This window comes from Peromyscus leucopus, chromosome 8b (genome assembly GCF_004664715.2).
Source record: "Peromyscus leucopus breed LL Stock chromosome 8b, UCI_PerLeu_2.1, whole genome shotgun sequence".
Lineage (NCBI taxonomy): Eukaryota > Metazoa > Chordata > Mammalia > Rodentia > Cricetidae > Peromyscus > Peromyscus leucopus.
Window position 1 is genome coordinate 59,007,422 of NC_051086.1, and position 16,002 is coordinate 59,023,423.

Here is a 16,002-nt window from a genome sequence, read left to right on the forward strand (position 1 = left end):
AGGTTCTTGCTATGAAGTCTCACAAAATCTAGGTTTGATCCCTAGAACCCACATGGTGGGAAGAGGAGACCTGTTTATCCCCAAGTAGTGATTCAGTCATGAGTTTCAATTCTCTGGTTCAGAAATTTTGATTATGTCAGCTGCAGATACATGACAGCCTTACCCTGCTACAGAAATGTTTACTTAGAATTGATGAAGTCCTTGCTGCAGAGGTTTCATGAAATGCTAGATATGTTGAGTGAGGAATTTTATGTTAATGAGTTAGTAGGAATCCTTGAATGGCCAGGTTGGTCCAGAGTTGGGGATCAGGCAGCTTTTGTGCATAGCTTTGAAGAAGACTAAGATTAGGTAGGGTGATAGTAAAAGAATAAGGATAATTGACATGGAAGTTTTCATAAAGCACTCAATAGACAGAGGAGGTTAGACCCTGGACTCATTCTTGCTGGTGAAGAGCCTGAATTTGTTGGGATCTTAAAAATAACTTATAATTGGTCACTTAACAATTTATGAAGAATTAGGTGGCCCACCCAAGTATCTGAACACAGTTCATCCTCCAAAGAGAGCAGTCAAAATAGCAACTAGAAAGAACATGGGGCAAAAGTCTTAACATCATTAGCAGTCCAAAACCACAGTGGGAAGCTGGAGGTGTAGCTTAATGGTTGAGTGCTTATCTAGTGTGTAAAAGGCCTGGCTGGCTAGGTTCAGTCATTTCAGCAACCGTAAAGGGGTGGATTTTGAAACATGAAACTCAAATTGCTAATTTGGAAAACTCACTCTAATTTTTGTTTTGTTTTTGTGAGACAGGTTCTAACTCCTAGTTGCAGGGGTTACAGTTACAGCATGAACTATTACTGCATTTGGCTTAATGTATGTAGCTTCATTCATTGTGATAACTGTTGGCTAATGTATTGCTCTCAGGGTATTACTGTATGCCTAGGATGCTTATTAAAGTATAGATTCTTGGCTCTTATCACTAGGGATCCTGAATTAGTAAATCTAAAGGTCTATTTGGTAATAGTGTCATTAAGACATTTGTAAACCACCCTTCCCCCCTTTCTTTATAATACTCAGTATTTATATGTTTTCAGTTTTTCCTTTATTATTCTTAAAGTGTCATTATTTATTATTTCTTGCTATACTTGGAATATCTCAGATTATCTGGCCCCCTTTCTTTGCTTGCCATCTAGTGGTAACAGTAATTACCAAAAGTTACACCAGCAGAAGAATTCATAGTGTATCCCCTTCCCACTTTTTTTTTTTTTTTTTTTTTTTTTGGAAACAGACTGTCTTTAAACTCAGAAATCCTTTGTCTCAGCTTCCTGGTTCTAGGATTACAAGCATGAGCCATTGTTGCACAGTTTTTATTTATTTTTTTTATTTTAAACAAGGTCTCCCTGACATCTTAACTTGTTCATGGCTTGGCCTTCTGAGATTGACCCCAATGCTTGATTTGACTCATTTATTTTGGTGATTATAAAGTTACTTTTGCTAAACTACCTTTTTTTCAAGATAGAGTTTCTCTGTGTAGCTTTGCGCCTTTCCTGGAACTCGCTTTGTAGACCAGGCTGGCCTCGAACTCACAGAGATCCGCCTGCCTCTGCCTCCCGAGTGCTGGGATTCAAGGCGTGCGCCACCACCGCCCGGCCCTTTTTTTTTTTTTTTTTTTTTTTTTTTTAAAGGCTTGTTTTATTTTAATGACTGATCCACCTGAGGCCTCAGGCAGCCTACTATGTACAGACATGAGGGAAACTTTATTTCTTGGTCTCTTCCTCCTTGGACATAGTTAAAAATATGGAAGGTTTCATGAATTTGCGTGTCATCCTTGCTCAGGGGCCATGCTAATCTTGTCTGTGTCGTTCCAATTTTAGTGTATGTGTTGCTGAAGCGAGCCTGGTAAACTACTTTTTATTGGGAAGGATATGTGTTCCAGATTAAACAGGGCTTTTGTGTTCTAGCTAAGTTAGCACTTTTCCTTTAATTTGTTTTCAGACAGGACCCTCCTATATAGCTTTGGCTGATCCTATACCCTTTTTTTTTCCCCCTCGAGACGGTTTATCTGTGATGCTTTGAGTCTTTCCTGGAACTAACTAGCTTTGTAGACCAGGCTGGCCTTGAATTCAGAGATCGGCCTGCCTCTGCCTCCCCAGTGCTGGGATTAAAGGTGTGTGCCATCACTGCCTGGCCCCTTTTTTGGTTTTTCAAGACAGGGTTTCTCTGGGCATCAGCCCTAGATGTCCTGGAACTAGCTCTGTAGACCAGGCTGGCCTTGAACACACAGATCTGCCTGCTTCTGCTTCCCAAGTGCTGGGATTAAAGACATGCACCATCACCTCTGACTGGTCCTATACTTTTGTAGCTCAAAGTGAATTTTGAACTTAAGGCAGTCTTCCTGCATCAGCCTCTATGCTATGTTTGTAGGCATGCATTCCCCCATCTGGATTTCCAGCTCCCCTAATTATCTCATTTTTTATTAGCTTTGCAGGGGGAAAAAAAATAACCGTGAAAGGGATGGGTCAACAAAACTTGTTAAATCTATAGTCTCCTTTTACCATTTCCTGCATAGAAATGGTGGAATCAATGAAGAAAGTAGCAGGGATGGACGTGGAGCTGACAGTTGAAGAAAGAAACCTTTTATCTGTTGCATATAAAAATGTGATTGGAGCCAGAAGAGCATCCTGGAGAATAATCAGCAGCATTGAACAGAAGGAAGAAAACAAGGGAGGAGAGGACAAACTAAAGATGATTCGGGAGTACCGGCAAATGGTGAGATGTTACCATTTGATTTGACTTGATACTGTCTTCTTGTTTTACTTTGAATGTTGGTGAGCACTTTGCCTTGCCTCACTCTATACCATGTATGTGCTTGGTGCCCTTGAAGGCCTGAAGAGGGTGTCAGCTCCTCTGGTACTGGAGTTAGAGGTGGTTGTGAGCTGCAGTGTGGATGCTGGCAATTGAACCTGGGTTCTCTGCAAGAGCAGCCAGTGCTCTTAACAGAGTCTATCTTTGGAGCCCTGGCTGGCCTGGAATTCAATATGTTGACTAGTCTGGATTCAGTCTCTAGTGCTAGAATTAAAGGCATCCGCTTGAATACAGTGTTTTTTAAAAGAAGATGATAGTTTCTCAAATATAGGTGACACTGGGCTAATTTACAGTTTGGGTACCATTAATTTCTGTATATCTGTTAGAACTGATTAGTATACATAGAGAAAGAGTTTATTTTTACTCAGTTTCAGAGGATTCTGTCCTTGATTGAAATGGACCCCAAGTCTCTGATTTGGCATTCTGGATGACAGTGCAGGGTCCATGTCTGATAGCAAAACCGCTTACATCTTTTGTCAGAAAGCATAGAAGACATTTATCCAAGTCAGGGTAGTGTTCATTTGTCACAAATAGTAACATTTGTGGCAGAAGTAATAAGAGTTGTTGATATCTGAATGTCCTAAATTATTGCTTCTTATGTTTATTTTTGCTATCTGGGAGAGAAAGGAGACGTGTGTGTGTGTGTGTGTGTGTGTGTGTGTGTGTGTGTGTGTGTGTATCTGGCTAAGTCTCAGGCCTATAGCTTCAAGTGATTTGTGTTAGACATGGGTATTTTAGGTCACTACCTAATATACACTGCATAAGTACAAAAGTAAATGTAGTTTGTATTTTTAACTTTTCACTTAACCCTGGTTAGAAATTACAGACTAGAGAGTATTTGAGAGTAAAGCCAAGAACTGTTTGTTTTAGAGCTGCAGAGGGGGAAGTATCCTGAGAGGGAGGGGTGTAGGGATTAGGCTTGGAGTGCACACTCTACCATTGAGCTGTGTGTCCAACACAGGTATTAAGTTTTAAACAACACACACACAAGTGAAGAACAGATGGAACTGTTGCTCCTGCTGTGGCTATTGTAAAGCACTTCATTGACTCCTAGTGAACACGTAGGACAACTTCAGTGTTTGCATTTATTTGTACATGTACACGGGGAGTGCCATGGTGCACGTGTAGAGGGGAGGGTGACTCGTGAATTGCAGGTCCTGGAGCTTGAACTCAGGCCAGCAGCCTTGGTGGTAAACACCCATATGGGCCAGTTGGATAAATACTTGTATGCCTCTGTGTACTAAATAATTGGGTATAAATACTGATGAAACAGAATTACTGTCTTTATGGGGACTCATTCTGGTTTGTTTGTTTGTGGGTTTGTTTGTTTTTTGAGACAGGATTTCTTTGTGTAACAGCTCTGGCTGTCCTGGAACTCACTTTGTGTAGACTAGGTTGGCCTCGAATTTACTGAGATCCACCTGCCTCTGCCTCCCAAGTTCTAGGATTAAAGGCGTGAGTCCCCATTCCTGGCTGGTTGTTATTTTTTTTTTTTTAGACAGTAGAAACTATTGGGGCTTTCCACTCTTAAAAGAATTTATGAAGTTATTTCAGATAGTTTGTAAGTATACTTATATACAAAAATGGGAGCCTCCTAGTTCATGCTGAGCTGTTGCCCAGCATGCATAAGGCTCTGGGCTTAATCCTTAGCAACATTAAGAAGTAAGAAAGTAAGTGACCCTGGAAAGGTAGCTATTAACCCAATTTATAGGTAATAAAACGAGATACAGCTGGCTTAAGGAACATGCCAGAGATCTTAACAGAGGTAAGTTGGGATTATCATTGTCCTCAGATACCTTGGAACAAAGAATATGGATTGACAGACAATTTGGTGTTACTTAGGCATGAATAAATGGAGAAAAATTATGGTTAAGACTGTAGGATGTAAGCCGGGCGGTGGCGGCGGCGCGGCGGCAGCAGCAGCGGACGCCTTTAATCCAGCACTCGGGAGGCAGAGGCAGGCGAATCTCTGTGAGTTCGAGGCCAGCCTGGGCTACCAAGTGAGTTCCAGGAAAGGCGCAAAGCTACACAGAGAAACCCTGTCTCGAAAAACAAAAAAACAAAACAAAACAAAAAAAAAACCAACCAAACAAACAAACAAAACAAAAAAACAAAAAAAAAAAAACTGTAGGATGTGATGAGGAGACAAGGGAAAAACTGCTCAATTGGGAGATGAAGCCAAAAGTCTGAAGTAGTCTTGATGAATTTCTTAGTAAGACTAAGGAACTAGAAAGAAAAGGAGGAGGCCAGGGATGGACTGTCCACTGCAGGGCGGAGGTTAGGAGATTAGATCAGTGGTTTGTTTATACCAAGGTGATGGATCAGGTCACTGGAAAGAAGGTGGACTGGAGTTACTTTGTGAATGAGGGAGAGGGACATGGAGGTACGCAGTGATGTTGAAGCTGAGTATGAGATTTCAAGGAGAGCTTTGGAGTAAGGCTGTAGGAGAACGAAATAGCAACTCGATTTCAACTTAAAAGCCACCAGAGAGGCACAGTCTTAATGAACTAAGGGCAAGATTACAGAAGAAAAATGGGAGAATGCCCTAAAGTGTCTGAATTATAGGAAATGGAGAGCAGGAGGAACATGTTGGTGAGGTTGGCCAGTTGCCTGTCCTCCCTAGTAGTGGTGGAAGAGCTGGAAGCTGGAGACTAGGGACTCCAGGCGCAGGTGGCCTGACACCCTGGGCCAATTTGCACAAGGCTCAGTTTTATTATTACAGTTGCTTTGACAATAGTTAGGAGCTTATGGTTCAGTAGAGAAGCCTGATCCACAGGCCAGCATGTTATATAACGTTCATATAAAGCACAATGTCCCTTGTTTTCAGAAAAAGTCTGAGGTATGGGAACATCATTTACCCTAGCTTCTGTAGAAATTGAGGAAGGTCATAAGCACTCCTGTGTTCTTCTCATTTTTGTTGGCATTTCAGATTCCCTTCTTTAGAAATACCAACATCAGATATTCCCATGACTGTGTCACAAATTTCATTATATCTTCACATAACTTATGTCAAAAACGCTAATGTGTTCAGAGATGCCATGTGCTTTAGTCATTACAAACCAATAGAGATCCATGTTGACATTTAACTTGGACTCTTGCTGTTGTAGCTGGTTCTAATCTCTACAATGAAGTGAGTGATTGTTGGAATATATTAGTACTGAAGACAAACTGGGTTTGAGTTTTGACTTTGTCTTAAATGCTTTAGTTCAGATCCTGTCACGCACCTTCCTTATATACTTGTGGTGCTGGGTGTTGGTCTGTTCTAGGCAGCACCCTAACATTTTCCTGGTTCACTCTCCTGTTGTTTTAAAGTTCTTTTAAGTTGATGGCCTTTGGGCATATCTTAAAAATAATATACACACATTTCTGATTTATTAGAGCCCCTTACAGGCTGTGGCCCAAGTAGTCCAACATTAGCTGTGTCCTGACAGAATGGCCAAGGATTCAAAGGTAGTTCAGTCCACAAGACTGGATGTCGCAGCATTCCCAGTCTGTGCTGGAGTCTTTGGGAGGTCTGAGAACTGCCAGGTTTCAGTCCCCGGTGGAATCTCATAGTGTAAGTTCTAGCACTAGGGAAGAAATGACTCGGGATAGATGAACTTGTCAGCGAGAGTGAGGACTGAGAAAGCACCAGCTTCCTTCTTCCTTGTCCTTTTATGGGAGCTGCTCCCAGGTGGTGTGGTCCAGGTTTCGGTGGATCTTCTGACCTCATGATCCGGACTTACGGCGAGTCTCCCACTTCAAATGAGCATACCAAGAACAATCCCTTCCAGGTGTGCCCTACTGCTTGGGATTTAGTAACTTCCAAGTGTAGTTCATGTAGAAAGTGTAGCTGGTACAGTTGGTACCTTTTAATGGAAGTTAATTCATGTAAGTACCTAGCACTTAGGAAGAACGTTGCATATTACTCACAGGTGCTTCTTTTTTTTTCTTTTGGTTTTTTGAGACAGGATTTCTCTGTAGTTTTGGTGCCTGTCCTGGAATTCACTCTGTAGACCAGGCTGTCCTCGAACTCAGAGATTTGCCTGGCTCTGCCTCCTGAGTGCTGGGATTAAAGGTGTGTGCTAGCACTGCTTGCTTGGCTCACTGGTGATTCTTTAGGTGAACTGTGGGTGTGTGCATGGCTTAAAGAGAAAGAGACTGTTTACTCTGAATAGTTTTCTGTCAACCTAAGGTTTGGGGAAAGAGTTTGAAAACAGATAAGATGTTCTGTTTAAGACTAGGCTCTTCAGATTAAGCTTAGGTAGAATATAACAAGACTTTTGAATGGCCAAACTTAATCTGATGTTTTCCCTCCCTAGGTTGAAACTGAGCTCAAGTTAATCTGTTGTGACATTCTGGATGTACTGGACAAACACCTCATTCCAGCAGCTAACACTGGCGAGTCCAAGGTTTTCTATTATAAAATGTAGGTTCTATACTAGAAGGGAAAATGTGAGATTTAAAGTTAGCCTTAGAACCATAACTTTTTAAATGTAGGTTTTCAACTTTGACTTAAAATAGTTGAATATTGGAGGGTTAGTTACCAAAACTTAAAAGTTTTAATTTTAATTAGCAAATAAGGTACTAATGAAGAATTAACATTGTTGAGACTGTCAGACTATTGTACAAAATACCTAGCTTTTGGTCGCTGTTACCATTCCCAGCCCCACCCCACTGTTTAAATCCTTGACTGACCTAGAACTCAATATGGCAGACGCATTCGATCCTTGTGTTCAGATAGATCTCTGTGTCCTGGGATTAAGGTGTGTGCCACCATTCCCAGTTTATTCTGAGAACAAGGTCTGTCCGTGTAGCCCTGGTTGCCCTCAGCTTTGGAGTAGTCCTCTATTATCTTCCTAAATGCTGGGGTTATATGTCACCACGCCCTGCCTGGGTCTTTTGCTTTTGTGGCTTCCTTCCTCTTAGCTAAAGCTGCGAAGTTCATGGTATAATCTTAACCTTCTGGAGAAATTAGCAGGCTGGTATAGCTCAGGAGTAGTCGGAGCTCATCGTGCTCAGAGCTCCAGGTGTCTTGGCACCTCAGTGACAGCAGCAAATGTGTATTGTGACGAACGAATGTGTGCCGCTCTTGGGAGACACTTTTATGCTACTCAGGTGATTTTTGCTTCAGTTATTCTGTGGGAATTTCCCAATAATTTTTAATAGGAAATCCTTAAGGAAAGAAGAGATGGCTTCTGAAGTCATTTTTAAAGTTTCTAAAAAGTATATATCTTAATTGTTAACTGTATTTTGTCATGTACTAGAGAAAATTGTCAGGCCCCAAGAAGTATTTTTAATTGTGGTTTTATTTGCTGTTGTGTCGTAGGAAAGGGGACTACCACAGGTATCTGGCCGAGTTTGCCACAGGAAATGACAGGAAGGAGGCCGCAGAAAACAGCCTTGTGGCTTACAAAGCCGCTAGCGACATCGCCATGACAGAACTCCCGCCAACGCACCCCATTCGTTTAGGTCTTGCTCTCAACTTTTCCGTATTCTACTATGAAATTCTTAATTCCCCCGACCGGGCCTGCAGGTGAGTGGTGGAGGGGCTCCCTTCTGTTGTCGACTTCCTTTTTCATTAGGTACTAGGTGTGATCCTTCAGCTTTTGAGGGGCTTACGACAGGGTCTTGATAGCTTGCCTCGCCAACCTTTGATATTGAGTTCTCATGTCTCATTCTTCGGTTGTTAGGAATTGTAGACATTGACCACCTCACTTCCCTGGGAATGCTTACAATACTCTTGGTCAACTTTGTTTGGTTGTTTTTTGAGACAAAGTTTCTCTATGTTGCCTTTGGCTGTCCTGGAACTCACTCTGTAGACCAGGCTGTCCTGGAACTCAAAGAAATTTACCTTGCGTCTGCCTCCCAAGTGCTGGGATTAAAGGCATGTGCCACCACCTCCCATCATGAACATATTTTAAAAAAAAAATATTTTCTAATATAATTATCACTGGTGTTTATGAAACTGTTGTCACACTAAAAACTGTGCACTTTGTGTGTGTGTGCGTGCAGGAATTGATTCTCTTTCTCCTATGATGGGCCCTAGGAAACAAATCAGGGCATCACATAGTTGTGAGCAAATTGTGGGTGCTGGAAATTGAACTTGGATCCTCTGGAAGGGCAGTAAATGAATGCGCTTAACCACTGAGCCATCTCGCCAACCTCTTTTCTCCCATTTTTCAAAAAAAAAAAAAAAAATTACTTTTATTTTATGTGTGTTGGTGTTTTGCCATGGATGTCCGGTCCCCTGCAACTGGAATTACATAGTTATGAGCTGCCATGTGGGTGCTGGGAATTGAACCCCGGTCCTCTGGAAGAGCAGTCAGTACTTTTAACCACTGAACCATCTCTCCAGCCCCTTTTCTCCCCACCTCAGACAGGATTTTTTTGTGTAGCTTTGGAGCCTGTCTTGGAACTTGGTTTGTAGACCAGGCTGGCCTCGAACTCACAGAGATCAGCCTGCCTCAGCCTGCCTCTGCCTCCGGAGTGCTGGGATTAAAGGTGTGCACCATCACTGTCTGGCCTTTCTTCCATTTTTATATCAACTTGTTTCTAGTTTTTAAATCATGAATGCAAATTAAAGAATGTTGTACTGATAAACATGTATACTACAGAGAATATATTGTAACAATTTTCATGTGTGTAATTGAGTGGAATTTAATATGTTCACAATTTTTTATAACCATCAGTACTAGCCATTTTAAATCGTTTTCATCACTTCACCCAAACTCTTGCCTGAGTTACAGTGTGAAATCCTGTCTCAATCCTCCTCTTCTAAAAGCTGGGGGTGGAGGTGCAGCCCTGTGATTCCAGCACTCTGGAGATGGAGGCAGGACAAGTAGGCATTCAGAGCCAGACAGGGCTACATGAGACACTGAACAAAACAAATCTTTTTTCCCCCTTCTCCTTTGGGGGTGGGTTCTGAATTTTACCCATTGTAGGTATATGCCACATTTGTCTTATCTATCTTTTCGAGGCAGGGTTTTTTTTTCTTTGTTGCTCTGGCTGTCCTTGGAACTCTTTCTGTACAGACCAGGCTGGCTGAAGATCCTGCTGCCTTTGCCTCTCGAGGGCTGGGATTAAAGATGTTCACTACCCCACTGCCTGGCAGAAAAATATCTTTATCACAGATGTATTTTGGTGGAGGTTTGGGGTGGTCGACTATATAGAGTGTTTTCACAGTCTAGCCTATTTGTCATAGTTCATATACATTGTATTAAGAATTAGTGCCTTGGGGCTAGAGAGATGGCTCAGTTTAAAGAGTCTGTACTTTTAGGGTGCCTGAGTTTATTTCTAGCACCCATATGAAGCAGCTCACAAGTGCCCGTGACCCAAGCTCCAGGGGATCTGATGCCTCCGGCCTCATCTGACATCTGTACTCTTGCACACATAAGTACAAATGCATATAATCATGATAATAAATCTTGGATGGGGTGGTGGTGCGTGCCTTTAATTCCAGCACTCAGGAGGCAGAGGCAGGCAGATCTCTTGAGAGTTTGAGGCCAGCTTGGTCTACAGAGTGAGTTCTAGGACAGCTAGGAGTACACAGAGAAACCCTATTTCAAAAAAACAAACTTTTTTTTTTTTTTTTTAAATAAGCTAGGTGAGGTGGTGCAGGCCTCAGGTAATCATACCACCTGAAATGAAAGGCTGAGACAATTTATATAATTTCTTTGAGATACAGTCTCACTTTGACACCCTAGCTGGTATGGAATGTAGATCTTGCCTCCATATAGTTTGTTAATACTCTGGGCTAGGGTTGAAGTTCCAAGGCCCATCTTGCTTTGTATAGGAAGATGTTTAAAAAGGCACATGAGCATCTCTTTGAGATGCCCGAGTTGGAAGGGATGCTTGTTATCAAGCTGGATTAGCCTGAGTTTGGTCCTTGGGATCTATGAGAGAGAGGCAGCTCGGACAGTTTGTCACCTGACCTTCAGGTGCATCTGTACAGAATTCTAAAAATACATTTTTAAAAAGTTTTTTATTTAAATTAAATGCAACCTGAACAAAAATACTGAGTCTTACATACTTCTAGTCAAAGTTACCTTGCAGCCGGGCGGTGGTGGCACACACCTTTAATCTCAAAGTTATCTTTCTGTGTTTGTCTGTCTGTCCCTTTGTTTCAGCGGTGCTGCTAGAGTACCTAAGAGATAGCCCTTTGTTGCTGTCTTTGCTGTTAATTGTGTATTGACGGTGTGTTCATTTCAGGTTGGCAAAAGCAGCTTTTGATGACGCAATTGCAGAACTGGACACTCTGAGTGAAGAAAGCTATAAGGACTCTACGCTTATCATGCAGCTGCTACGTGATAACCTGACACTCTGGACCTCAGACATGCAGGGCGATGGTAAGCAAGCCAAGATGTTTCTCTTTCGGTGGTTGTCTCTTCTAAGAACTCTTTTGGTGTTTTTTAATCTTTGTGTATAATTAAAGTTTATTCCTTCTATAGGGAATGGTGCCCAAGTGCCATTTTGGCCCTTGATAGAAAGTACAAGGCCTGTTTGACAATTTCAGATGTGTGTAGCAATATTATGCCAGTATTTAAAGCTGTAAAAGTTTTGCCTTTAATAATGATTTGTTAGTTCTCATACTGCCTTAATCATTGTAGGGACAAAATGACAGGAAACATTTCCTTTTTATCGTATTTTTTTAAACTTAAATTGTGTTATGTGTTTGAGTGTTTTGTCAACATATGTCTGTGTACTGCATGTATGTCCTCAGAAGCCAGAAGGAAGGCACTGATGAATCCCCTAGAACAGGAGTTACGAATGTTTGTAAGCTTTCATGTGGGTGCTGGGAATTGAACCTGGGTCCTGTGGAGGAGCAGACAGTGATCTTAACCACTGAGACATCTCTAGCCCCCATCATTTCCTTTTATCTTCTCGAAATTCAGTTGGGAGGGAATTAGCAGAGGTTGTTTATAAAATTATATGGTATTATTAGGTATTAATGAAACATCTCTGCATGGGGGTCTCCTGTGTGTGCCAGGTACATGATTTACCTCTGGCTGTACCCTGGTCCCTATGTAGAAATCTTTTTCTCTAAAAAGCAACTATTTTCCTCTAGGGTTCTACAAGAAATAAAATGATCTGTCCTTAGGTCTGTGCTTGAGTTCTGGTATTGTCTGATTTTGGATTTTTATTTGCAAAGTTACTATTTTGGGGGAAGTAATTGCTGTTTGGGCCATGCACATGTAATTTTAACTTCAAATATAAAAGTTGAAGTTGATCGTATTTGTTGATTTCTAAGGTGTGTGTGTCTATGTGTGTGTAGGTAGAATCCAGGTCCCTGTGCATGTTAAGCACATGTTCTAACACGTAGCTCGCTATTCTTCATTCTCCAAAGAGATTTTTTTGGGGTTTTGTTGTTATTTTTTGAAACAGGGTTGTATTAGTTTTTTTTTTTTAAATAAGATTTATTTAGTAAACAATTACTTTATGTGTAGGGGTATTTTGCCTGCATATATGTCTGTGTACCACATGGGTACCTGTAGGCTTCAGAGGCCAGAAGAGGTGGTCAGATCCCCTGGAACTGGAGTTACAGGTGTGAGCCATCACGTAGGTGCTGGGAATTAAACCTGGGTCCTCTGGAAGAGCGATCAGTGTTCTTCTGAGCCATTTCTCCAGCCCCAAGATTTCTTGATTTTTTTTTTTTTTTTTTAAAATAAGGAGTGTTTTGCTAGTGTGAATGCATAAACATCTCATGCATGTCCAGTGCCCAGGGAAGCCAGAAGAGGGCATCAGATCCCTTTGAACTCGGATCACTGGTGGCCATAAATTAAGCACCACATGAACGATGGGAATAGAATTTATGCCTTCTGCAAGAGCAGCAAGCACTCCCCAACCACTGAATCGTCTCCTACCCCAAAGTTTATCTGTGCTTTTTTTTGTTTGTTTGTTTTTTTGAGACAGGGTTTCTCTGTGTAACAGTCCTGGCTGTTGGAACTCACTCTGTAGACCAGGCTGGCCTCAAACTCACAGAGTTCCGCCTGCCTCTGCCTCCCAAGTGCTGGGATTAAAGGCGTGCGCCACCACCAAACTAATTTCTGTTTTAATTGTAGTCATGTTAAACGTGCTACTCAGGCAGAAACTTCTATTTAATAGCTTACTTCTAACTACAGTTTCTGCTTAGATTGACATGCTTTGTATTGACCTTGGAAGTGTGCTTGGGTTATGAATGCTATCCATTTCCTTTCTCTGGCAAAATTGAGTTTGATTTTTGACTTTACCTTGTATTAATACAAGAACTTGTTTGGTTCAGCTTCTAAAAGCTAAGTCATCAAGTATTAATGTATTACAAGTGTTGTGATGAGATACATGAAACGAACTGCCTACACACTTTTCTACCATCTTGATAGAGCCACTATAGTGATGTGCACAACTTTAATCCCAGCTTGGAGGGCAGGTGCATCTCTGCGAGTTCAAGGCCAGCCTGGTCTACAGAGCAAGTTCCAGGACAGCTAGGGCTACACAGAGAAACCTGGTCTCAATAACAAAATACAATCACAACAAAAAAAAGGAGGCCATTTTATTTATTTTACTAGTATGTGTGTGGGGGCATATACGTACCCTCGTTGGTGTTGGTACTTTAGGCACATGTGGAGGCACAGAATGATGTGGGCATGTGCGCTGTCAGCATTTGCAGTCACGCCCAGCTTTTATGTGGGTGTTAGATATTTGGAGTGGGGTCTTCTTGTTTTCACGACAAGAACTCTTACTCACTGAGCCATCTTGCCAGTCTCTAAAATGCTTTTTGTTTGTTTGTTTTTTCGAGACAAGGTTTCTCTGAGTAGTTTTGGTGCCTGTCCTGGATCTCTCTCTGTAGACCAGGCTGGCCTCAAACTCTCAGAGATCGCTTGCCTCTGCCTCCTGAAGGCTAGGATTAAAGGCGTGCGCCACCACTTCCCGGCAAGTTCATCACTTTTTCCTAAAAGTACCTTGGTATACCAGTAAATTCCAGTACAGCCCGGACTACATAGTGAAACCCTGTGCCCTCCCCATTAAATAAATGAAATATAATTTGTACAAATTTAAACTCAATTTACTTAAACTTCACTTTGTTTTGGTGTGCATGGAGTACGTGCACGTGGAAGTCTGAAGATAACAGCTTAGGGTGAGGTGTGCTCCTGGTTTCTCTGTGTAGACCAAGCTGGCCTCAATCTCAGTTCTACGAACTGCCTCTGTTTGTGCCACCACACCTAGCTCATGTTCTTTCCACCTTTACTTGGGTTCTGAGGATTGAATTTATATTGTCTGGCTTGCATGACAGTGTCATTTTATATGAGCCATCTTACTGGGCCCTATAAATTATTAAAAATTCTGTGGGTTGGGGGAGTTTGGTATTTATGGAGGCCAGAGGTACCATCCACTTTGTATGTGTGCGCGTGCATGCACACACTTCAGACAGAGTCTGTCATTGCTCTGGGTCATACTGATTGTCTAGGGTGGCTCCCCAATTCTGCAGAGATCTCTCTCTCCATCTCAGCACTGAGATTCAAAGCGTGTACCACATACCTTGCCTTTTCTTATGTGGTCTCATGCTTGTATAGCAAGCATTTTACAGCTGAGTTCTTCCATGTGGAAACATTTCTGTCATGGGATTAGCAGTTTTCCAGCATTCAGCTTAAGTTAGAGCACTCTTGTTGATTTTTTTTTTTTTCTTCCAAGACAGAGTTTCTCTGTACCCCTGGCTGTCCTGGAACTAGCTCTGTAGACCAAGCTGGCCTGGCACTCAGAGATCTACGTGCCTCTGCCTCTCAAGTGCTAGTATTAAAGGCGTGTGCCACCACCACCTGGCTAAAGTTGGCCCATTTATTTTACTGCTGGTCATGAAAATAGTGTTATTAAATGTTTGAATTGAGAATGTCTAATGATGTGCTCTTTTACCTACCTACTTGTATGTCTTTTCCTGTAGAGGATGCTAATGACTGGTCTAATTTATTAGAACATTTTGTTTTATTTTATGAGTATTTTGCCTTAGTACTACATGCCTACCTGCCTGCCTGGTCCCTTCAGAGGCCAGAAGAGGGTGTCAGTCAGATCACTTGGAACTTGGATTACAGATGGCTGTGAGCCACCACATGGGTGCTGAGAACTGAACCCATGTCCTCTTCAAGAACAGCCAGTGTTCTTAACTGCTGAGCTATCTCACCAGCCCAGGAAGACAATCCTTTAAAGAAAAAATTTGTGCATGTGTGCACGTGTGCTTGTGCACGCCCATGTGCATGCTGCAGCACATGTGTGAAGCACAGAGATTCTTTAGTGGGGTCACACTGTTAAAAGGACTGTTTCATAGAGAGGAAAGGTGTATGTTCTGCCTGCTCCTTTTTCTCCTGGAGTGGGCAGAACCTCCAAAAGGTTTCTTAGGAGCAAAGGGGAGAATTGGACAGGTCAGTTCTTGAGGATTCTTCAGGTGGAAAGACCAAGGCTGACTCCCGGGACTCGTGGGTGTGTCCTTTGTCCTGTTGTGGTTGGTTTTCCTGTAATGTGCTCATCTGATTGCTCTCCTCCTCCCTCTCTTCTTGACTGTAGATTCCTAAAGGAAAGCCCACCTCTTCTTTCCCTTAGAACTACTTTGTAAGTCGTTGCTGTGGTGCAGGGAGCTCTGCTTTGTTTTCTTCTCACTAATCATGCTTGCCGCCTGTACACCTGTCCTCCCAGACTCCTCACCTGTTCACCTTCTCAGGTGCTAAGTTTGGAGGCAGCCATGGCCTGCTCCCTGCCTGTCTATTTATTGGGTGTGCCTTATGTATGCAGTGACTTTCATGACTTGTGTCTGAGTGGCTGAGACTCTTGCCGTGTCTGCCAGTAGCCTGTGTGTGTTCCTGTGCTCTGTTAGCACACTGGCCAGTGTGTTCTGTTACAAATGAGACTGAACATCCAAGCCTGTGAGCTTGGATGTGTTGCTCTGGAGGGCTGGCCTCCCTCCGTTCTTTCCTAGGAGATGGTTCTGTTTGTCCTTGCATGTCTTTCTGTCTTACAAGTTAAACCACCCTCCATGTGCTTCAAGCAATTTTCATTTTTGAGACAGGGTCTCAGTATGTAGTTCAGGCTGGCCTTGAACCTTTTGTGCTTTGATAAAGACCTGACTTGTTAATCACACATCAATGTCAAACTTCTTACTACAAGAAATTTTAGAGCTCTTAACTTGATGCTTACTGCTGT

The 16,002-nt window shown here is 42.3% G+C and overlaps 1 protein-coding gene and 1 non-coding gene across 3 annotated transcripts in view; one reads left to right on the forward strand and one right to left on the reverse strand.

Annotated features, from left to right (window-relative positions):
- Ywhae (tyrosine 3-monooxygenase/tryptophan 5-monooxygenase activation protein epsilon) overlaps positions 1-16,002 on the forward strand; it is a 36,394-nt gene that overhangs the window by 18,334 nt on the left and 2,058 nt on the right. Inside the window, exons 2-6 of one of the 2 annotated variants that reach the window (XM_028866770.2) lie at positions 2,564-2,763; positions 7,161-7,267; positions 8,168-8,374; positions 11,050-11,186; positions 15,370-15,414. In XM_028866770.2, coding sequence (XP_028722603.1) covers positions 2,564-2,763; positions 7,161-7,267; positions 8,168-8,374; positions 11,050-11,186; positions 15,370-15,377 — 659 coding nt within the window. In that variant the 3' untranslated portion in view covers positions 15,378-15,414. The remainder of the gene's footprint in view (positions 1-2,563; positions 2,764-7,160; positions 7,268-8,167; positions 8,375-11,049; positions 11,187-15,369; positions 15,415-16,002) is intronic. The other variant, XM_028866768.1, reaches the window with a different exon arrangement.
- LOC114691630 lies at positions 1,786-1,890 on the reverse strand. The gene has a single exon (XR_003734240.1). It is a non-coding gene; the product is annotated as a U6 spliceosomal RNA (small nuclear RNA).